The sequence below is a fragment of the Parasteatoda tepidariorum genome, chromosome 7, assembly GCF_982258835.1.
Source record: "Parasteatoda tepidariorum strain Cologne lab strain chromosome 7, Ptep-v5.0, whole genome shotgun sequence".
Lineage (NCBI taxonomy): Eukaryota > Metazoa > Arthropoda > Arachnida > Araneae > Theridiidae > Parasteatoda > Parasteatoda tepidariorum.
Window position 1 is genome coordinate 5,037,095 of NC_141761.1, and position 25,877 is coordinate 5,062,971.

The 25,877-nt window shown below is 27.5% G+C and overlaps 2 protein-coding genes across 5 annotated transcripts in view; both read right to left on the bottom strand.

The window, feature by feature from the left end:
• The window catches only part of LOC147806762 (uncharacterized), a 137,936-nt gene that overhangs the window by 16,757 nt on the left and 95,302 nt on the right, over positions 1-25,877 (bottom strand). The window lies entirely within an intron of this gene.
• Positions 1,046-25,232, bottom strand: LOC147806763 (uncharacterized). Of its 4 annotated transcripts, XM_087167151.1 has the most exons (6): positions 23,741-25,232; positions 22,316-22,505; positions 19,547-19,652; positions 15,522-15,686; positions 10,967-11,074; positions 1,046-3,271 (listed from the first exon to the last, which is right to left on the bottom strand). In XM_087167151.1, the coding sequence occupies exon 1, from the start codon at positions 25,047-25,049 to the stop codon at positions 23,967-23,969; it is 1,083 nt and encodes a 360-aa protein (XP_087023277.1). In that variant the 5' UTR covers positions 25,050-25,232; the 3' UTR covers positions 1,046-3,271; positions 10,967-11,074; positions 15,522-15,686; positions 19,547-19,652; positions 22,316-22,505; positions 23,741-23,966. The 4 variants fall into 4 exon arrangements, with proteins under 4 accessions (XP_087023277.1, XP_087023278.1, XP_087023276.1 ...); XM_087167152.1 differs by having other exon boundaries at positions 19,560-19,652; positions 22,316-25,232; XM_087167150.1 differs by having other exon boundaries at positions 22,316-25,232.

Consider the following 25,877-nt stretch of genomic DNA (forward strand, 5'->3'; position numbering starts at 1 on the left):
TTTAGTTTAGAAAGGGGAATGCTATTGAAAAGATCCTGGAAATGAAAGTCGCAATAGAATTAATTTTATTCTGTTAAATAAATTCTAAAATCGTATGATTATTAGTGATAATCCAATAAAAACCTTCTTTAATAATATTGCTAATAATTTTATTTAAGTATTTAAAGAAAATTGTGCCAGGTTTAGTTAGGTAATTATGTTAGACCCACATGCGATTGTTCTAAATTTTATAGGAATTTTATGAAATTTAGGACTGATAATTAAGTAAGGAGATTGTATATTGCTAATTTTAATTTTTAACCTCTTATGTAAAGCCAAAATTTTTTGATGTCAATATTATTATTTAAATTACTAAGTTGAAAATTTTTACTATTTTTTAACTCGGTATTTAAAAGTTCAACATAGAATTTTTTACAGAAGATTACATAATTATTGTTAGCTTTGTCTATAGGGGTAATTACAAATTTTTTCTGTAGTTAATTAATTGATTGAACAATTTTAGAAAAATTTGTTGAATTGTTATTTAAATTATCCTCATTATTGAAAACAAAGTTTTTAAAGTAATAATAAACACCCTATTTCCATTCTGTTAACAAACCTAAAGATTAAGAGAATATATTCGATATCTTTAAACAAAAACTATTGAGATCATTAAGAAAGTATCTTGGAATTTTATTAACTGATGTATGGTAAATGGTCTAAATTTTGTGCCTTTTATCATTAAATTCCTAAGTTCTAAATTTTCTATAATATTTAAATTACCAGTAATAATATGTTTATGACATATATCAACAAAATTAAAATATTTCTCTTTTTCACAGTGACTTTCATAATCGAATATATTTATCTTCCCTAAATATTTGCTTATATCATTATAATTAACTATAATTCTATCAAGAGATTTATTACATTTAAAGCTTTAAACTATGTTAAAATTAACTATGTTAATGGATACAAATTTTTAAAATTTTCAAAAATATTATGAAATTTGATCTTATTGAAAATATGGCTTTGAAAGTTAAAAATGAAATATAAGTTATCTAAATTTTTCTTTTTTTTTAGGGGGGGAGATTTTATTCATTTTAGCTTTTACAAGATCGAAACAAAGAATTTTGAATTAATAAAAGAAAAGCTAATAATAAGATATTGAAGCTTATATACATTATTACTCTTAACGGAGAAAACAAAATATTAGATTGGTTTAATATTATAATGATTATTAAAATCTTTTTCCAAATCAGAAACAAAATTTTTATTTAATTTGTCACTATTAAGAGAGTTTCTATTACTTATTGATCCCCGTTTACCTCAATTTGTAAGCTTATCTTCAATATGAAAAAGTGAATAAGTTGGAGTTATTTAAGTTAATCTGTGTATGTTGGAAAGTATTGTTTAGCCCATACAGCAAAATTGTTTTGTATAAAAGTAAATATTAATTTTCTTTTTGTAGTCTTAAATCTAAATCTTCTACTATATCTAAAACATTAATTTTGACACTGCTAAAATTATGTTCTCTAAAATTATTCAATTCCAGGTTATTGATAATTTTATTACTGTTTATATCAGAACGGTGTTGATTAATTCGAATATTAAGAGAGTTACTGGTTTGTCCAACATATTTATTATAAAAACCATAGGTTAACATATAAATAACAGTTTTAGTTTCACAAAACGATTTGGAGCCTTTGTTATTAAGAATTGTATGTTTGTGGTCAATATTAGGACAAGTTTTGCATCTTTTATCACCATACTCTTTATAAGACGGTAAAATTTCGGGTATTGAATGTAATTCAAAAAATCTTTTGCTTCCGCTTTCATACTAGCAGGATGTCGATCCAAAGGTCCCCTCTGAATTAGGCTCTTCGTATTGTGTACAACATGAAGAATAATTTAAATATCAAACATATTTTTTTTTAAATATTGAACATACTTTTTACCAGGCGCTAAATTGTTATAACTGTTAAAATCCATTAAAATAAGCACACGCATCCTAAGCACTGTTTATCCTAAGCACACGCAATGTCCCAACCACACGAAATTAGAAAAATAATTAACAAACGGAATGAGTAGGAAAACGAAAGTAAGTTAATAGTAGATAATAGAAAGCATTAAAGAGCATTAAATATGATCACTAAACCATAACATAATGAAGAAATACAAAAAGGGCAACAGCAAAAAAAACTTATTAAAAAATAAAACTTATTGTTTTACTTAATTTTCTTCATACATATACAGTGGAAAGTCGCGTATCCGGAATTGGCGGGACTTTCCGAAGTCCGTATATTTGATTTTTCTGTATAATTGACCTCCAAGGTAAACAAAGCTTAAAATGATCTGAATCTAAGAAGCAGAAAATAAATAAACATTATTTTTCGGGCAATAATGATTTAGTATTAGAATGATATCTAATCAATCATAAACAAAATGTTAAAAAAAAAATAATTATTGCTATTCTAAAAATAAATACAGAAAACGAAAAAAATTCCCAGTTATGAAAATATTAATTGCTCTCTCCACCATTTTAAACTAGAACGATTCAAGCAAGAAGGAGAAATTCTCGTCATTCAATAAGGTGGGTAGGTGGAGAAGAAAAATTCATTTCCTCCTTACTTGTCATTCAAGTTCAGGGCGGGGTAGTAACAAATTCTTATTTTCTCTCCCATCATTGGCCATCAATCAAGCATAAAGGCATGGCATGCTAATTGGGTTCTCTTTATTTTCTAAAGGGGATTCCCCCTCCACTTTAACATTCAAAAAGGTTCCAGGAAATGCCTCTTTTACTAGCCAGCTGCATAGAAAGAAGGGGGAGGGAGAAGACTCAGTTGTGGTCTTTTGAAAACAACCCCCCCCCCTTTCCTGCATTCAAGAGGAAGAGCGTCATGGTCTTAGTAGATCTTCTGTTGATTTATGGGTTCAATGCATAGATCTCTAAAAGCTGAGAAGGGAAAAAACCTGTTAAAAGACTTCGTTTTTTTTTTTTTTAAGGAGAGGGGAAGATGAAGAAATGTTTGTTTATTTTTGATTGGTAAAAAGTGTCCGGGAAATCGACCCTTCCGGAAAAGGGACGTCCGGATATGGGACGTTACACTGTGTATATATATATATATATACACACACACACATGCAGAGCATTAAAGAAATAACAACAAAATCTACATGCCGTATCAGGTTTGATCGTGTGTCAGTGCCATTTTAATACAGATCAACAACATCAGTAGGGAAAACAGCATGGTGCCAATATACGAAGCTGCAGTCAGAAGCATCCTTCAACCTAAAATAAAATAAACGAAATTTAGTATAAATATTTTTAATTAGCAAAAATAAGTTTTAAAAAGCTGACAAAAAATAACTTGGAAAGCATAAGCTACAAAAAATTACTTATTACTTTATAAAAGCGAGAAGAGTTTTAAAATTTATTAATTTTTGTTAATAAAACTGATGAGCCCAAGATACATGGAAGCGAAGATCTTCAATTAAGTTCTTTATAAAATCTAACAAAATCAAGAAAAAAGTAACTAATAATTTTAAATATAATTCACTCTTAAAAGATAAGATTTCCAAGTAGTTAAAAAATAGATACTTTTTCTAAATGTATAAAAAAACCTGGATATAAATAGCGTAATTTTGCAGAGATACACCATGGCATTTATGATTTATAAACATTAAACTTTGGTATGCACTGTGTACCCAATGAGGCAGCCTATGCAGTATTTGTTTTTGGAATAATAATACTTGAGCTAGAAAATTCTATTTTGTTCAATTGATTCTCCAAAATTTCATTATTATTCTTAATCTTTTCATGCTTTGCAGCAATCTATTTTTATAATTGATGATCAATAATGATTTAAAGAATTAATGCAGGTGAAAAACAGTTTGCAAGAATGTAACAATAATGCAACATACGTTCCACCCTTCAACCAAAGAAGCCATTAATGAATTCACCTCCCTCAATCACTCCGCTAATAGTCTCTTACAAAGATCGACAGAAGTATGATCCCCCCTTTTTTTCTGCTGCAGGCGTGAAGAAAAAATGTGAAATATGCAAGTTATTCTCTAAATCGAATGAGTGAAATGGTAAAATGATCTATCTTAAAGGCCAAGTTTATCCCCACTTTCAGCTGAAGGTCAGCTTCATTATTTTTAATCTCAAAAATATACTATTTCCAAATTTAGAATAAAATGATGCAGCATGATGAGCACGTGGATAAAAGAGGAATGTGCAAACTGCTTTTTATTTTACATCTAATGTTTATTTTAAATAATTTTTATTTATTTATAACTTGGACATAATAAATTAACTACAAAATAAATAATGAATTCACGATCATTTAATGTTTTATTTTTGAGCAATCATTTGTTTATTTTTATAACTATTTTTTTTTAAATTTTTTAAAAGTTTTCAGCTGTTTATCATTTGATAGGCTAAAATTTTAGAAATTTAAAATTAGTAAAAAGAAATAGGATGCATTAATGATTGTTTTATAGTACAATTTTGAGTCAAACAAGACTTATTTTACTTTATTCAATAATTATTTATATTTTTTGAATTATTGTAATGATTTTTAGCTGGGTTTAATCATTTGATTTAATAATATTTAGGTATACAGAATATACATCACGAACCATAAAATATACAAGGGGTGAATAAATAAATAATGCATTAAATACATGTATATAAAAACATTTCAATCACGTCTAAATGAAATAAACATTTGAAAATATTGCCCATTTCATCATCTTTAAATGAGCTTAAAATAAATGCATACAAAACAATAAGTATATTCATTTGTAGCCTGATACTATGCAAATATTAATGAAATTTAAAATAAGTATTAAATAACTTATTTTACGTTACAATGTGAATTCGGATAGAAAAATATAAATAAAGATGTTACTACCTAACAAGTTTTGGCTCTATAGTTTGACAACTAAAAGTGCAATTTAAATTTGTGTTCCACATATTATTTAAAATTTTTAGGTGAGTTTAATTTCAAGTAAAATGTTAAATTTATTATTCATTTTAGTAATCAATATTTTAATAATGAGAAAAAATTATAATACGTTAACCAATGTACCTTTTATGCTAAAATTAAATTTTTGAAAGTAAAAAATATGGTAGCATACAACTATATTTTTAAAAAATAAAATATAGTGGCACACTATTTTTCACTTTAAAACAAATAGCTTTTAAAAACAGACATTCTATTTTCCAAACCAAAATTTTAAAAAAAGTTAATAAATCTCTATAGAATAATAAAGATATAGAATAGAAAATTGAAAAAATATCAACTGCTATTTATTTTGTCTTAAATATAGATACATATTCTGTTTCAACTTTATTTAGAAATAATCTATTTCGTAAATTACATTGCATAGGAACAGTAATCACTAAAATAAACTTATTTTACCATGAGAATTTTCATGAGAATATCATTCTGAATATTAGTGTACACATTCCCATTAGCACAAAATTTTCATTTTAAAATATAAAAAGATTTCCTTTTTATTTCACATGTTTTGCCAATATAACTTTTGAATTTATAAAGTAGGAAGACAATTAATCAATATATTAACAATATATAACATTACTTATCAAAAGTAATGTAATTTTATTAGCCAGAAAGAGTATATATGCAATAATAAATCAAAACATACTCATGGTAATGCAACATTTGAACTATATTCAAAATACTTTTAGAGGAATGGGTGTCACAAGACATATTTTTTCTTTTTTCTTGTGTGTGTTAACATTGTGTTACATTTTTCAAAAACTATTAATTTCAGAAATGCATGCTCTTTGAAACTTTTGACCCAAATAAAAAACATTTTAATTTCAAAAAAATGCAATTTACTTGACTTGAATGACTCTTAGAGCACCAACTACTAATTTTTTGAAAGATATCAGTGTTTTAATTCAAATAATATGTTAATTAAAGTCATTTGTATATTAAAATCCAGTAACTGAAAAATGCAGTTATGGAATTATTCATCATTTTATGTAATTCAAATAAAATAAAATGGATTATAACATGTTTTACTTTTGACTGAAATGTGAAATAATGCTACTATTTGCACTCCTACAGACATAAGCAACCAGTCTTCGCTCTTTTGCACATTTAAACTCACACTTTATAATCAAATAAAAATAATATAAAACTTAGCAAAAGCTTAATTCATTCTTATGCAAAGCTCTTAGCAATATTTTTTTCATATTTCCAATGGGCATTGTAATATTTAACACTAAACAGGGCATTGTAATATTTAATACTAAATTATTTTTTAAACTTTTTGAATGAGTTTAAAACAATCAATTTCTCTAAGTTCAAAGGGGAAGAGAACTTATTAAGCAAGATGGAACTGGACATTACAAATGTTTTTTTTATCATTATATTAAATAATTCCACTGCATAAAATGCAATCTATCATACATAGGAATAATTTTACAGGGTGACCACTCAAATCAGATTTCAAATTTCCCTGATTTTTCCAGATAAAAATCTTAAAATTTCCAGGTTTCAGTTTCTTTATTCTAATAAAGTGTAGTAAAGAAAAAAGTCTATAAATTATAAAATATTTTATTCAAAATGTTATTTTTTTAACATATCTTGAAAAAAATAATTTATTTTGACAATTTGGCAAAATTTTTCATTTATTTTTTAATGTTTTGGTACAAAATTTTGAATCAAAAATCATGTATTGACCAACAAAAGAGTAAAATTAAATATTAGTATATAGTTAGTTCTTAAAAAAAGCCTTTTTTTTAAATTAAAATATGTTATAAAAGGTTAAAATGAAATAGAAAAAATTAGCATTAATGCAACAATTGTAACAATTTGTCAATAAACATAGCTGTTAGTGATTGTAAAAAAAAAGTGATTGGTTGGTTTGCTAAGAAAAAATAATTCACAGATTTCTTTTAATGGGAATACAAAAGCTTTCAGAAAAAGAGTGCATTATAAAACCTATTATTATTATTAAATTATAACCAACTAATTTTTGGGGAATTTTATAAAGTTAAAAGTACAAAAACATTTTGTCAAAATGGAAAAAAATTACCACGAAATCATTGGAACAAACTTAAGCCATAATAAATCATTTTTAAGTAAGAGAAAAGTCAATATTTAAAAAGGTTAATTATAAAAAAATTGCTAATTAGATAATTAATTTGCAGCCTATTACTGCAGCAGTATATAAAGTATGAATAAAAAAAAATTTAAAAAAAGAAAGAAAGAAAATAAAATAAATAAAAAAATATTTCTAAAAAAAGAAAATTTAACACTAAATATTTATTGGATCAATTCTTTTTGAAAGCATTTTTGATCTTTTATGCTTTTTCACACAATTCAAGAAGTTTATTAAAACATTAGCTACATCAGGTCTCTATAAGAGTAATTTGGGTACCTTTTATAACAGTGCCTATTAACACAAAACCCGTAGCAACTAATAATAACACCATTAAAAAATAATCACTGGCATCAATAATATTTTGTTTTATGCTCCACCCATGAAAAAGATAAGCATACTTTATTTTACGTTTTTTTTCTTCAAATTTATTATACAGGTTCAAATTTATTATACATTTATTATTACTGATGCTTTATAAAAAATCATTATAAAAAAAAGTTATTGCAATTATAAATTTGAAATAAAATAAATAAAACTAGTATGATCACATCACGAATGACCATTTAGCCTTCAAATGCTTACATAATTTTGTTTGATTTTATGATAAAAAATATCCCTGTCAGTAAAAAAAATTACTAATTTGATTCTTTCTCTACATGCAAAAGTTTCCAAAATACACTAAATTCTTTTTTATCATAAACACTTTATTTTACACATCTCTCCAACATCGTTATTTATAAATCATGAATAATTCGCAGAACTTCAAATTTAACACTAAACATACCATTACCGGTAAAATGACCATTTAAGAATTTTTGCATCGAAAATGTGCTTATCAACTTATAATTTTTTAACATTTGACTTCATGACTTTTTCTAACAATTATATACAGTTAATATTATATTTTTCTTTTGGTATTTTGTTTGTTTCGAATAATACTTGTCATATACCTGTTTCTACCACAGCCAGTCATTTGACCGGGAGAACAATTTATAGCTTTATAAGGTTATCGGATCAGAAATTACGATGTAATGCGCGTTCAATGTATTGCGTTCGGTGAGTTGCACATTTCTACTAAGACTGTTGCATATTAGTTCAATCAGAATAACTGTGAATTCAAATTTCAAGAAAGTGCCTAAAATTTAAGATTTTGACATTTTTGTGAAAGAAAAGGTGGCAAAAACTGTTTTCGTAAGTAGCTTATATTTTATTTTGATAGCTATATTTCATTTCTAACTAATTGTTAGTTTTTACAAAGAAAAATGTCAAAACAATCAAGACAGCACAAGTTCTTATAAGAAATAATATTAATTATAAGAATTATAATTCTTATAATTATAAGAATAATAATAAGAATTATAGAAATAATAATAATTACAAGAAATATGTCTGTGGAAAATGTACAGTGGGAAATTGCTCTAAAATCCAATAAGAATATATCTGAGATATCCAGATAAAACATACAATTCATAAATGAAAGAAGTCCCTCAGATATCTCATGGATATCTGTGATAAGTCACATGCATGTGTCAGATGTTTCTGGGATATACAACAGATGTCACAATACCCAAATATCTGTTTGATATCTAACAGTTGTAACTCCTGGATTTCAGAGGAGCATTTCATGGATATTCAGAAGATTTGGAAATATCCAGCCTTTTAGTATACGTCTCAAAGATTTTTTGGGAATATTTGATGCTGCACAGGCTTATTTCTGTAATACCATAATAATTATCACCCTTACGGCAGAATTTTTTCGAGCTATCTGCGACAAAACTCTCTAGCACTAATATCTCTCTGCAAGACACTTTTAAGAATAACAAACATATATGTTTCAAATTTAAGATAACAAAATCGCTGTGCTTACAAAAAAAAAACTTTATATATTTTTTAAATAAAACATGCAATAATTTTTAATTTTAATATTATGGGTGATATTCTCTCATTTTGTAGGGGTGGGGTGGACACAAATTATTTCCTACTTTGCATTTTGTAAATAATCATCACAATAAAAAAATTAATAAAAAGTATGAAATCCAAAGATCAACAAAATCATGCGAATCCGGCTCCACAAATGCGTGTTTCGAATCAGGCTCCTCAAATGCTTCGTTTCAAGATTACCTTATTGTAATAAATAACAGCGCATAAAAAAATATCAGATTTCAAAAAAATGGAGAAATCAATAGCAATAACTGCAAAAAGTAGGATAGAATCATCACCTTAAAAAGTAAATACTCAAATGCACGATACGAATGTTCCGTATTGTTTCAAATATATGGGGATATTTAATATCCAAGTGAAAATCAATATCAATAACTGCTGAAAATACAATTAAAACCTTATATTGATTTACGATACTATCGGCGTAAATTGAGCATGTCAAAAATTGGTTATCTATATGCATAATTCAAATATTATGTGTAAATTTCTAAAAAGAAAATTAAATATATATTTTTTTTACCTTTCAAAAGAAAGATCTTTTCGCAAGAACTCTAACGTGCTCAGACGGCGTGTCTCTATGATTCTGACACAGGGATTATCACTTCATGTTATTTTATACATTAATATGTGCACTCCAGCGTGTCAATTTTACTGAACTTTTCTACATGTACAGTAGGGAACCGATTATCCGGAACGATCGGGACCATCGCTATTCCGGATAACTGATTTTTCCGGTTTTCTGAATCGCTACAAAAAGCCGTCTTTTTTTATTGTTAAACCGAACTAAAAAAAAAAAAAACAAATTTGGAAATAATCTTAAAACGAAGTAATACACTAATGATTATTTCCAAAATGATGGCAAGATAAATTTCTTTCAAAGTAGAAAGAAAAATCCTAAAATCTTATGAGGAAAAAAAAAATTTTCTTTTGAAAATGGCGGGGAAGTGTATGGAATTCAAATACTCTGCATCATACTCTGCATTCATACTCTGCATTTTCATATTTATTTTAAATTTAAAAAACAGAGTAAAGAAAAAGTTGAAGCAATAAAATAGCTGAAAAAAATACAAAAGCAATTTGTTTCTCCTCTTTTTTACTGCAGAAATATATTTTAAAGATGCTTTTCTTGTGTATCGGAGATTAAAGAAATACTCCTGATATTTCTGTTCTCTTCTCAGAATAAAAAAAATGGCCAATGACTGGCTTGCTTCAGCTAGAGTAGTTAAAATGATAAAATAAAATAAAAATAATAACAAAAATTCTGAAATTACAGAAGTTTAAAAGATAATTCGCTCTAGAAATGATGTTTTATCTTTCATTTTTATAAAGAACACCATAATTTTTAAAGAACACAATAAAAACATTTTATATTTTAATAAATATGACTGTGAGTGGGGATTTTGTTACAAATTCAGATATTCAGTACATCATGAAATTGTGTGTGTGAGGGGGTAAATTCTATTTTAAGAAGAGAGACTTTTGGGTGCCCTGAATCCATGATTTTTTTAAAATAAATAGTTAAAATCAAGACATTTCATGACAAATTTTGTTCAATACCAAGATTCAAGACTTTCCTGGTGTGCAGATACCATGAACTTAAACCTGTTTCTCTATTGATCATAAATTGAAAAAGTTTTTGAAAAAAAGCAAGATCAATTAGAAGTCAAAACTAAATGAACACCAAAAATAATTGCCTAACAGTTATTAAATATAATTAACAGTACACAACTGTAAGACCTCAAAAAAAAATTCAAAATATTTTGAGCTTTGAAACCAAATTATTTAATTTACACTCATAACTATTCTAATTTATCCAATCTGAAACAAGAGTAATTTAATTCAGGGAAATTGCATACTAAAATACTACAACTAATTTATGACATAATTAAAATTAACATACTCGTTTTTTTTTTACTTCCAATCTTGTCAAGAAATAACATCAGTTGAGTATATGGCCAAGACTTTATTTGTTAAGCTGTTACTGCTTGCCCCTTTTTGACTTGTTCAGCTAGATGACAAAAATTGATAAAATGAGATATCTACTTAAAGACACGAGAAAAAGAATGACATTTTGTTCACAAATATAGTTTAAAATTACTAAATTTAATTTAAAAGAAATAATTAAGAATAAATCATAGAGCAAAAAAGTTATTTTATAGATTTATTACAGGGTTGCTACTCAAATCTGGGAAGAAAAAAAAAGCTCCCTGCGTTTTCCCTGTATATATTATACACAATATACTAAGAGGAAACACACAATTACTGCGCAAATTTGTATGCTATATCAGGATAACTAATACTAGCTTTAATTGCTAGAAAAACTTAAATAAGGAACAGTTTAACATACATAAAAAAAATAAAAATACAGCAAATAAAATAGTAAAGTATAACTGAACTATATTTAAATACCCCATAGATTGCACTTAAAGAGGACAACATTTTGTAAAAAAAGAAATAAATACTCCTTGCATTTTCCCTGTTAATTTAGTTGATTTTTTAATTCCCTTTATTTTAGAGGTTTCCCCTATTCTCCCTGTGGAGTGGCGACCCTGTATTTTATTTTCATTTCCTTAATTTAATTTTAGACGTTAGATACCAACTATTTTATAAGTTTTTAAGCAAATGTCAAAAGACTATGTCAATCAAACAATGTTAAACATTCATATGTTTAGAAATGAAAATTATCACATTTTATCCATAAAACTCTTGATCACTGTAACAATCATTTGCCTCATTTCTCTTCCTAAATATAATTTCTTTATCTGGATTTTTATTCCGATGTTTTGTTGAACTATTCAGGGGTGATTGTGATCCCAACTCAAAAATCCTGAAACTTTCTTATTAAAATCATTAATGACGCATTTCAAAAAATTAATGTCTTTATAAAGTTAAATCATTTATATTTTCAAAACATTAAATTCTAAATAAATTATTTACAGCATAATTTAAATGAATAATTATAAGTTTACTTTTATCGCTAATCACATTTATTATTCTGCCAGAAAAAATATTTACAAATAAAAGACGCCAAGTATAAATTCTAGTTCTAATATTTTTTAAATAAAAGAGACAAGAATTTTTACACATGATCGGTGATTTCTTGAAGCTTCTGGACCTAGGATTTCCAGAAACTTCAGGAGTGTTGTTAGCGAAAAATCCGGTATTTTTCCGGAGCACAATCACCTCTTTAGCAGACTTAGCTGGTTTAAAACAATACCGTTTAAACCAAATGATTTAAAAGAAGAAAAAAAAGAGAGAAAAAACAAAGTCAGAATATTTTTTTAAAGGATCTTTTTAATAAATAAATTTTCCTGTATTTATATTGATTTTTTATTTGTTTAAATATTGCGAAGTGACAAGATGGTTTTCTCACCTTTTTGGAAATTTTGAGTTAAATTCTGTTATTTTAAATAAACACAAAACTGCAATTTTCAAATGTTTAGGGTTTTGAGTTTTCACAAAAATACCAATGTGAAATAAAGTATTGTAAGCAAATTTAAAATAAAAACATGAGGTTTTGTAAAAATGCTTAAAATAAATTAGACCATAACAAATTCAAAAGTAATTCTTGTTCTAACAAAAGCATAAACAAGAATAAGGTGCTTTTCTAAATTTTATTTTTTCAGTTCAATTTCATATTTGTTTTCTGCTACTTAGATAAACAAATTTGAATTGTATACAAATTTGAATTTTATGCTTACATTCATTATTTTAAAATTCATTTAAAATATTTTTTAAGTAAATGTTTCATAATTTTGCAATATGTCAATAAGAACATTGTTATATTTAAAGCTCAATTATGTTAAAATAAATGACACAAAAGTAAATAGTTCTTTGTTTTTCTAACGGTCAAAACTAAAACTCACCTTTACTATAATATGTGTGTATATATTTATGTAACACATTTATCAATTTTATTTCTTTTCATCAATCTTTTATTAAATATTTCTTAATTGAAAAAATACATTTTCTTGAATATCTCATTCTCCTTTATATTAAAATTCGTCACAACATATATACATATTCACACATTATTAAGATAACATTTAGATATAAAATACTATTTAACCTTTCGTTTAAAATAAAAAAACACCTGGTTTTTGGGTTTTTATGAGACAAAAAATAACTTTCTAAACCCTGTCTACCAGTCGTGAAAAATTTCAGTAACCTTTACTTCCTATTTAATGATTTTCAAGGACTTTTGAGGTAACTATTTTTTTTCTTCAACAAAAGTAATGTTGAGAAATTGGAATTAGTTTTAAAAAAAAAAATGGTTATTAGCAGATCCACTAAAATATTTTTATCTGAGATGGTAGACAAAACTTTAAATATTTAATTAAATAGCTTAACGAGAAAATTAGAATAATTTTCAGCATCATATTACACAGTTTTTCTAAGATGCAGGTGTTTGACCAATCTTAATCAGCCTTGATTTCTCAAACATATGTAACGATTTTCTTTAACAGCAAACTTTCTAAGTCTTAGAGACCCATAGTTCTCAAAATCTAACTGAATCTATGAATGACTATACATCTTTTGTTGTAAAGAAAAATATGAATATTTATTAATTTTAAGATTTTTATTTTATTACGTCTATCATCTTGGTTATTTATTTTTTTAAAAGAAATTTGTCGTGGCATATTTTTTTAAATTATTAAGCAACAAAAAATTTTGTACATATAATGAATATTAATAAAACATATAAACCAAATTACTGTGAGCACAAGTTTATAGTTATAACAGTCGTCTTTAGATAATTTTTGTTATTGCTTAGACATGCTTTTAAGAACTGATATAGGTCAAATAAAAATTATGCAACCTGGTTGCTTCGAATTAATGTGATCGAGAAAATGTAAAATCAATGCAATTTTAAAATGCAGCATCATGGGAGAAACAAGACAATGTAATATTTCAACTAAATAATATAATTAAAATGATGAAAAGAATAAAATTGATAAATGGGCTACATAATTACAAACATTTAAAATTGTAAAAGTATATTTCAGCCTTAATGGTTCTAGAACACAAAAAAAAAAATTACTTTTTGGTCATTAGCTTTAAATGTAACAATGTTCTTATTGTTATATTTCAGCATAAACAAAAAAAAATATTTTAAAAACAATTTCTTAAACTTTTTTTTTAAATAAAGTATAAAAATAGCAATTTTAAATATTATAATAATAAATATAAGCAGACTGCATAAATACAATACAAATTTGTTCACCTAAATAATAAAAAATAATTCTGAAATTAAACTGTTAAAATAAAATTTAGAAAAGTAATTCATTCCTGTTTATACGTTTGACTGCAGCAAAAATGTATCTTTAACAAGTTTGTAAAAATAAAGTTTGAAAAACTTTTATTCTTTCAGTAATTACACAATTTAACTAATACAAAAAAACTAACATAACAGGGAATAACTAACAATCTATTTTATTTTAAACATTTTAAGAGTTATGATTTTATCTAAAAATTGATTGCTTTAATTTCTTTTACATAGGCTTTTGTTTTTTTGGGCAGGGACAAAATTATTTTACATAAACATTAAAAAATTGCAGATTTATGTCTATTTCAAGTAGTTGAATTCCAATTATCAATTAAACTCAAAATTGTAACAAATGTGAGAATTTCTATTTCATTTTTCAATATTTAAACTAAAAACATTCACACAAATAGCAGAAAATTTATTTAAAAAGATGTTTATTAAAAAAAAAAATTATAAGAAAACCAGGCTTTATCTTCTTAAAAAAAAATTTTTTTTTTGTTTTGACCTTGTTTTAAACGGACAGACTATGATTCATGAAAGAAATTAAGGGAAATATACTAATGAACAAAACAAATTGCTATTAAACAACTGAAAACAGAATTTTATTATTTTTTTTAAATGATCTTCAACAAAATTTACTGTGGACAGGTAAATAAAATATATATGGGTAATTAAATAAAATATAAACCTAAGGGTAAAAAAAAATTTACACTCAGAGGTAGCTAAATAAGAAATAATAAATCACCAAGCGCCGAGGTCATTTAAAATAACTTAATTTTAAAGCAAACGTAGGAAGTTAAATTTACATTAAAGATGGCATTTACATAAATTAATGACATAAAAGTGAGAGCGAAAACAAAGCGACAAAGAAGAGCCGATCCACACAAATGATTATACATAGGTAGTTCTAAATAAAATTTTTTAAAATACAGAACATCTGAGTCTCAGTTGTTGTTAGTTTACGTCCCACTAGGTCTGAACTATGGGCTATTAGCGACAATCTGGGAAGCATCGCAGAGGATAATTCGAAGACATGCCATCACCATTTTTCATCCTCTGGAGAGGGGATGACCTCTACTTCGGTAGCCTGATGACATGCAAAGTCAACCACTTTGCTTAAAACAGTTTAACGAGGACCGACACAGCACACTCTCGGTCCCTTTGCATGCTGATCAAAGAGGTTACTCACCTGCACACTGACCCCAGCCAGTGATGCTTGACTTCAGTGTTCTATTGGGATCTTGATGATCAGTCAGTTCACTGCGGGACTCAGAGTCTCGGTGCAAAACAATAGCTATGAAGCCCCAACGTTATCACAGCCATTAGGATGAAGTCTATTAAGACCCATTTAATCCTAAAAATAAAATATATTATTAATAAAATATATAATAAAATAAATATATGTTGTGGGAAACTATCAACAATTTGAAATTTCTAACTTTTTGGATTGATTAAATAGATCGGCATCATAAGAACTAAATACTGCAACGAACTTGATTAAAATTTATAAGGTTTATGCCAATATGGCAACAATCTTCGTAAAATGTTCTACAAATGTCACCCAAATTATATGCATGGGCCAAATTTGTCGAAATGTTAGGAATTAGCAAAATAATAATGAAAAAAAAAATTTATATTTAATTCCATGTTTTAAAAAAAAATTCTAATTTTATTATCCTAAGTTGAAGGTTTTGGTAGCGAATATTATAGAAATAAATAAGTTCATCCGCGCATTGGAGGATGGCCATAGTTTGGAAAATTTTTAAAAGAGGCACCAATTACTTAATGAGGTTATTGTAAGTTTTAAAGGCTTTAATTTTAGGGATATTTCAGGAATACAATTTATCAGCTGTAACATAAATTTACAAATATTTTTGGATGACAATTGCTACCAGCTTTTAAATTTTTCTGGAAAGTGGCTACACTTGGAAGGTTTCTCCTCCCACCCCCCTTTTCCATGAGATGAAGCATTTAAAATTGAAATGTTTAAATTTCAAATTTATGTGCTTTCTGTGGACTGACAGCGAGATTTGTCTATCAGCTAAAAGAAATATCTTTTGGGCTTTGAAAATTTACTTTATTTAGGAATTTTTAGATAATTAATTTTTAGTATATTTTGTTAATTTCACAGTTTTTCTTATTATCTAATCTCAACATTTTACTCAGCATGTTAAATTTATTTACAAATATTATAGCTTTTTTTTTTTACTAAATTTTAATAAACAGTACTCCTAAATCATCATGGGGTAATAGTTTTAAAATGTTTTGGATAGTGAGGAACAGGATAGTGTGGAAAAATCATTTTACATAGCTTATATTATAGCAATGGTAAAAGCATACTAAGCATACTTAATATTTATAATAATTATTCTTAACGTTGCTGATAAAAATTACTTTACATGATATTTACTATTTTGGACAATGTATTAGTCAACAAAAAAAGTTAAGTTCCCTTTTACACAGTCAAGTCACATTAATGTGACCACCACCTACTTTCGACGTCAAAGTGAAATAACCAATCGCAGAGTGTAGGTGGCAGCACATTACAGTGTAGTGTATATATTGGATGTCCTAGGGCATCGAAAAGCATTTCAGTCGTTGGCGCAATGCAGAAATGTAGTGATTTATCTGACGTCCAAAAGGGCATAATTATTGGCTTTCGGGCCAAGGGTGGAAGCATTTTGGAAACGACTGATTTTGTGAACTGCTCGCGTACCGCCGTGGTAAAAGTACACCGTGCATGGCAAAATGGCACTATACAAAACAAGCGGCGTGGCACATGTGGTGCACCACGGGCCAAAGATGGCACAGGCGAATGAAGGCTACGGAGATGCGTTCAGACGAATAGACGTGCAACTGTTGAGCAACTGACCGTCCAGATGAACCAAGGGGCTACCAAGAGTGTATCCTCAACAACTGTTCAGCGAACGCTGCTGCGCATGGGCCTCCGCAGCAGACGCCTGGTTAATGCACCCATGCTGACTGCTGTTCATCGGTGACGAAGGCTGGAAATTGCACGCCAGTACCGCAACTGGACGTCCACAGAGTGGCAACAGGTGGCTTTTTCCGATGAATCACATTTTATGCTCCATGGGACAGATGGACGTTGGCGTATACGGCGTTAAATGTCTGAAAGCAACACCCTGCAACAATTGCCGGAAAGCTGCAGGCTGGAAGAGGGAGCGTTATGGTTTAGGGAATGTTTTCCTGGCATTCACTGGGTGCACTCATCATTGTGGAAGGCACGATGGATCAGTACAAGTACGTATCTGTCCATGCGGACCATGTCCACCACTACATGCAAATGATTTTTCCTCAGAATGATGGCATCTACCACCAGGACAATGTGAGGTGTCATGCAGCTCGCAGTGCATGTGCGTGGTTCGAAGAGCACCAGGATGAATTTACCGTACTCCCCTGGCCGGCAAACTCACCGGATTTAAACCCAATCGAGAATCTGTGGGACCACCTCGATCAGGTTGTTCGTGCCATGGATCCTCAACCGCGTTATCCAGCGCAGCAGGCCATGGCACTGGAGTCGGCATGGCTCAACATCCCAGTGAACACTTTCAGAAACCTAATTGACTTTCTTCCTGCACGTCTCGTAGCGGTCCGCTCTGCCAAAGGTGGTTATTCTGGCTTTTGACAGGTGGTCACATTAATGTGACTGGACTGTGTATGTATACGATGCATTGCAGTGTAATGATATCCATGTGTATGGTTTTAATTTTTTATGTTGATAGAAGTCAATGAAAACTGCATTTATCTAAAAACAGAGAGCTTAAAATGCAATTTTTTTAATAATATTTATTAATGCAAATAAATTCTAGTGAAGTTTCCTTATTCTATGTGTCCCGATTTCTGTTTTTTATTCTATGCAGCTGTCTCTTATCTCATAGCATGTGTACCATAACATAAATTATGCAAACATAAAGTTTTATTTTTCCCCTTCAAGTTTATCTACCATGATAAGATCACGGTACACTAAAAGAATAGTACTCCCATTGGTCTTCTAAATTTTTATTGTTTGGTGTGACTTTAAAAACTTATAATACTATAATTTATGCCTGACTAAGTTCTACTAGATAATAGAAAAGTCTGAAGCATCTGAAACAGGCTTCCCCGACCCAGGGATGACTATTTCCTCCAATCAGATAGCTTATTATAGTCACTAACTAGGCTTGTTATAAGAGTTAGAAAAAAATAAAAAAGCTAAAATACACATATCAACTCGTGAAAAAATAATTAAAAAAAAGTATGTAAAACTCATTTTCATAATTTACATACTTATTTAAAGTTATAATTTGTGCACATTAACAGTCTAACAAACCAAAGATTATCATGATTAAATAGGATAACATAGTAAAGTAAAACAAAATAATGCAGAAATATTAAGAAAAATAGACACTAAAGATTTTTTTTTTTATTCAGGAACTTTTTTCTAAAGTTTAAAAAGTTTGAAACTTTGCCCAGGGACAAGTCAGATGAATCTCTTGCCTGGCTATAAAAGAAATCAGCTATAAAACTGAAATGTTATGAATATATTACACCAAAGACCATAATAATCTTCAATTAGTAACAATCTTTAATAATTAAGAGTTTAAAAAAAAAAGGATGGTAGATTTTGACTTGAAAATATATCTTATTTCATGCAAATTTTGCAGTTAATACACAATAGAATTATTTACTTAATGGACAGAAAACATTGAGAAAAATATTATAAAAACTTTAAAATGGCGAGCATAAATTATTAAATTGATCATTAATTTTTGTAAAGATTTAAAACTTTTTAGCTGAAGCAATGTAACAAAAGCAAAAGAAACATTAAATAAATTGTATGTGAAAACTAAAAACTAATCTATAAAAATAAACAGACTTTAAATAAAATACTTTCATCAACAAATAATTTGAATGAAATGCTTATTATTTTACCATACTTAGTCAAAACTACAATTTAAAAGAAAAACAAAAATTTTAAACATAGAAATGTTTAATAAATATAAATTATTATATCTTCCTTTTACAAAGTAAATATTATGTTTAAAAAAAAGCCACAAAATATAAGTAAACGGCAAAAAAATGAGAAATAATTACACCTGCAACCTGCATAAACAAATATTTTTGATGAAAAATGTAGACCTCCAACTTTTTTTTAACACATAAAAATTTAAATAAAATAATTAAATTTCTTGTGCCTAGCTAACTGAAAAATACCTTGTTTTCGTACCCTCTTGTCCACCAATACCACAAGGATAAATAGATACAGAACCTCTGTTCATCATCCAGTGCACATTTCAAACTATTTAACTGAGAATATGCTCTGAAAGAGAATAGAAAAATGTTATAAAATTTCAGCTAAACATCCATAGAAAAGTATATAACAATGTTTTTGAGTAAAGACATGAAAGCTTACTTCATTGAAATGAAGTAAATTTTCATGCCTGGGGAAAAAAATCAAAATTGAAGCAAAGAGGACAAGGTTATTAACAGTGGAGAAAACGCTAAAGTCAAAGTTGGCATGCATTAGACAATTGACTGTTTTATCCAGATTTAAACACAGTTTTAACACTCATATCAGAAACCTAAAATTTTAGGTAAGAAAATAATTATTAGCTAATATGAATGTGAAGTAATTATAAATAAATAAACATAGAAAATAACAAGTGATCAACTATGATGTTCAATGGTTCTGACATTAACCCCCCTTTTAGTTTTGACAATCACTGTCGAAAATCGTAAGTTTTGGTGAAGAGGATGATTGATTATCAATAGTAAATATTGAATAATTATGACTAAGAATTTGCAAAATTGCAATTTATCTAATTTACTACTAGAAAAATATATAGAAATTGAAAAAAATTATGATTTTTTTTTTCAGAACAAAGTGCAGTCACTGAAATATACGGAGTATAATAAATAAAGTTATGAAATAAAAAAAAAAATAGAAGTAAATTTTGCTTCCTCCCCACAGATCTAATAAAATAAGTCAGAGTTTAACAGATGTAACAGTTGCTACAGTCAAATTTTTAATTTTCACTTCAAATCTATTGCAGTTTATTAGTAGTATATTTCATTTGAATTACCTATATGATAACTAAAATTTATTGAGAATAATCTATTTGATTAAATTTGTGTGAATACAATATTTTCATATTAAGTTATGCTGAAGCTACCAAATATTATACACTCATTTTTAAATTATTTTGCACACAAGCAATGGACAGATGTAGTTTTATCTTATGCTTAGCAAAGTGCTTCTTGTTAAAATTCTTAGTTGAACTATTTACGGAATTAGTTGCAAATCACAGTTTTTCAAATTTTTACATTTTATTCAGATTTTTAAAATAGAGATATTTAAATAATTTCAAATAGAGACCTGCTTTTACAAAAAAAAAAAAAAAAAACCCAGAAATTTAGAATTACAGGCTTCTAAAGATCTGCAGTTTCATCAAAGCTAGTGAAATCACCGGAGTATTGGGATATTTATTTTAATAACTGTACTAAATATTGTTATCAACTTGATAAAGCACTTTAACCGATTGATTGAAAAAAATTAATCGATTTATACGAGTAAATGATATAATGATTACATAGCAAAATTATTCCGTAAAAATATATATAATTGTGCACATTACAGTATAAAATTTTTTAGATTATTATTGCTAAATCAGGGGTCTGCCTAGGTTTTTCTGAGAGGTACCTATTTTGTGAAAATTTAGATATAATTAGTGAAAAATTAAAAATTATATTTAAAAATCCAACACAAAAATATGGCAAGAATATGGATTTATCATTTCTTAAGGAATGCAAAAATAAAATTTTAAGAAAAAGTATTTTGCGAAACTACCGTTTTTCCTAAAATTAAATGTGTGAAACTATCGTTTTTCGTAAAGTTGAATTTGTGAAGGTACCGCTAAACGGTAGTAAATTCGGTCTGGACAGACCCCTGTAAATAAAATATGCAAGTTATTTTTTTGCATCGAATTATCGTTGGATAAACAAACTTAATAATTGTGGGCAAAACATTTTCAATTCGACTAAAAAGTTCTTCAGATATGACGAAATATTCGAAATATAAAACTTAACATCAAGGGGTACAAATTTTGGACTACTCTCCTGACCAAATTATTGGGACCTTTTCCACGATTGTGGGTCAGAAATCCTAATTATTCAGAATACGTTAATCCATCTGATTTTGTACCTTAAAATGTCATCTGCACTAATTAATTGCCATATTTGAGATCACCCTTTCAAACCATGAGGACTGAGTCAGAGAATGTGAAGATCTGATCATTAGATCAAAAATCATACTGGGTGGTCTGATTATTTTTTCAAGCTGCACACATAAGCATGAAAAACAAATAATGTGAATTACAAAAAAAATACGCAGGTTAAGATTATACAATTATTAGTGACAACTTTAGTTTTAAGAAAGCTAAGAAATCTGTCTAAATTGTACCATCAGTATTCAGACGAATAACAACTACCAACTCAACAATTAGAAAAATAGTAATTATCTGTAATGTAAACTTAACAGTTATAATATATCAAACATAATAACCTTAAAATATAAATAATACATTAGTCATTAAGAAAGCAAATAAATTATTTTAGATACATTTTTAATATATGATGTATAATATGAATAATAATTATATTAGTAATTAAAATGCAAATATTATGCATGATTGAAATAATTATGTAGATGGATGTTTAATAAAATATCTTTAATGACAAAAAAGAAACATGTCACTGGTTTTTATAAGTTTTTGCCACATTTCGACAAACAGTTTATTATACTTTTTTGACAGGTTTTTGACATGTCGTGTTAAAACCAGCTTTTGATGCAAAAACTAAAACCCTGGACAGTAAATGAAATCTCTCCAGGAATTTTTCCATATCACAAGAACCTGTCGTGCAAACTGCAATTGCCAATGCATTTAATAGATTTTAAAATCTCAATTTAAAGAAAAAAAGATATACAAGCTTGATTGGAGGTCATGAGATATATATCCTTCAAGTTGGTCCTCGTCTGTAATGTGTCCAGTACCTTGTAAACCACTGCCCGGAAGTTGCAAATATTTGGAGATTATTCAGTCACAGATCATGATAGGGAAATCTTCCCATTGCCCAAGAATATATATGTTTTTTTTCTTCCGAGTAACACTTTTTCCTAGAGAAATATCAAAATTAAAACAACTTTTTTTAAAGCATCTTATAATTACAATCTAATTGATAATATAGATAGTAATAAAGATTTTCAAGCTATAATAAATCTTTTTCAAATATGTGATAACTAAAATACAATAAGCAAGAAAAATAAATTTAACGGCTTAAAACAGCTGTAATCCTTTAATATTTTACATAAACAATATAAAGATTTTTTTTAAAAAAAATTATGATCTAAAGAATTATTAAAATATAATGAATTTTAATTAATACAACTAAATATAACAGGTACACAACTCCAAATCACAAATTTAATTCACAACTACTAATAGTATAGAAATTTTTATAATCATATAATGTTAAGTATGAATACTTAAACGAAATTTTAAATATAATATACTACTGATATTACACCTACATTTTAGAAAAATTTAAAAATGAAAATTATTACATTTTATATCTTTTAAGAAAATCAATATAGAAATGCATAAAATATTTACTAGTATAATAAATGGTTAAACTGAGCTCAAGAATAATTAACCTTAAAATTAAATCATGAAATACCTATTGCATTTTAATATATTTCACAATGCAAGCTATATTAAAATTTAATTTAGGCCAAGGGTCAGCAAATTAGTAGATAGAAAGAATAAAATACAAAAGAATTAACAAAAATTACAAATTGCAGATTTGCAATGTGAAACCAAAGCAACTAACAGAAAGCTTACTTGTTATTCAAATTAAATGGTTAATTCTATGTAGCTAAACTATAAAAAAGTATTCTTTAAATTTGAGTGTTGTAAAATTACCGGAAAATTAAAACATTTTATTATATTTGAAAATGTAAACAGTTTTAAAACTCAATTTAGACCACCGCTGATCATAGTAGTATATAGGAAAGTAAATAAAACACAAGAAACAACAGACATTTCAAATAGTAGATTTGCAAAGTTAAGCTTATGAACTAACTTCATCCAATAACAAAAAGTCAATTTGTTACTGAAATAAAATGGTCAATACTATAATAGTTAAGCAATAAAAAGAGTGCTTTTTAATTTAAAAATTTCATGAATTGTTTCATTATGGCAGCAGTAACTGAGAAATACTAATTGTAAATACATAAAATTGTAAATAAAAACACTTTAATTAAAATAACGGATGTGATATTCTACTGTATTTACAAAAATAAAATTAATATATCTGCCTGGAAATAAAGACAGATGTACAGACAGAAGTAACGGTGGCTAGCTTAGCCTTGGAGTAGAGAGGTCCCTGGGTCAATCCAGACCCTTAATCCTCGTTCATGATAAATAAAAGATGACATGACACAAAATTAGTTTCGCTTATTAAAGGTGCAAAGGTTAATAATAGATTGCAAAAATTACAGAGTGATTTACGTTGTGTACAGACAGAACGACTATTAAGAACAAATTTAAGATTTCCAATAACAGCGCTTCGCCTAAGCCTATGTTAACCAATCAAATTCAACGATGCGCATAGAAATTTGCACCTCAGAATTTGAGAGGGAATTTAATTTTGAAGAACCAGTAAAATGACGAACAGCCATGCCTAATGCAAGATGCTTCGGTGTCTGTATTCTGCCCTTTGAGGAAAGAAAAATTAAATCTTGGGCTATAGATAGCAGTTTCAATCTGATGCCTGGCTCTACATTGACGTGTCTTCCTAAGATGACATCTTCTGAAGCGCCAATACACCAAGCAAGAAAATTAAACAGTTCTGGTGGAATAATTTTCAAAGCAGCATCCTCTGTTAAATCACATGCATTAGGAGGCCAAGGACAAACATTTGAAGGCACATCATTAATAATTGTTTTTGGTGCAATGGATGAGGTATACAAGTCTCTTAGAAGTCCTCCTGAAAAGTTATTTGTGGCTCTAAATGTTTCATCAGCATCTTCACTGTCAGTGGAGCTCTGTTCGCATAAATTTATTATTGTTGGAGCTGATGTCAGGCAAACAACTAATTCACTCATATTTTTTGATTTTTGTTTGACAAAATCAATTTGAGGACATGCTTTTTTAATTTTTTTCTTTAAGGTATCATTCCTGAAATCTTTCATTTCAATACCTTCAACTTCCTTTACAGTTCTGATAAATTTTTCTTTTTTCTTGTTCATATCATAAACTTTGTGCTTTTTAATGACTTTTTCTTCCAAAATACACTTTTTAAATACCTCAAAAGATTTTTCGTATAGTTCTGAATTTTCAGAAGAAACTTCTTTTACAGTCAGAAATTTAGTGCAATTTTTATGACAAGACCTATGGTAGCAAACTTCGATTGCCACCATATCTTTGTCACGTATTTGCATAAGCAATTTCTTATCGTTTTTAGAAATTGCAGCAGACAGCAATTTATTTTCTTTAGTTTCACACTTACTTAATGTTTCTTTTTTTCGCTTGCCAGAATGACGTTCTTTTGTGTATTTTTCTGTACGACACAAAATACATATTTCAGGCAAAACATTTGCACGTTCTCGATTAATAAATTTTTCATTGTCACTTCGAGTAATTATTTTCTTTTCCATCATTTGAAATAAAGCATAGCAGTGATAAAAATTATTAGTGATAAGAATGAAAGAACTATTTATTAAGAATTAAATAATGTTTTATTCAGAATTTAAGTTTTATTTAAGAATATATATGAGAAAATAATACGAAAGCAAAAACATTTGAACGAGCATTTAACAGTTTGTTTACAAACACAAGATCGAAGCAACAGATGTTTTTAAGAAAGAGTCGATTTGATTCGTTAGCTGTCTGAGGCATGTTTTGAAACCTGCGTTTTTATTGGTTCATTGCTAGCGAGAAGAAATAAGGCTGATAAAAAATAGTTCGTACTTTTTTAAGACCATATAAAATAATGTGCAATTATTGAACTTTAAATTTTGCGTAATAAAATATTACGAAACATATTTTTTTATTTAAATTAAAATTAAAGTTGCCCCTTTTTCATCGGAACGAACTTGAATGATAAACGCTCTTGGCCCAGGGTCTAATTGGGGAAAAGGTCGCCAGTTCAATGATTGATGATCATAGTATCTTTTTAAAAATTTTGAGTTAACGACTTTGATTTTAATCTTTTTGTTTTGAAAACCCATCCTTCAAGATATGATTGTGATGTGCCGTAATAAGAGTGTTTTTTTCGTGATTTATTCTCCTTTTGAAATAAAGAGAAATACTTGGGGAAAAAAAATTTTATGGTAGTGGGGAAAAAAAAAGTGTTTGTATGCTGGTTTTAATGAATTAAATTTCCTTTTTTACCTTATCGCATAAAAACAAATAAAAAAAACAGACTAAAATATGTTAATTTTTCGAGTTGAAAGTATTTCTTATATGATTAAAAATAACATTAAAAA

Coding starts and splice junctions, on each gene's coding strand:
- LOC147806763 (XM_087167151.1), bottom strand. CDS start 25,049: ATGATGGAAAAGAAAATAATTACTCGAAGTGACAATGAAAAATTTATT.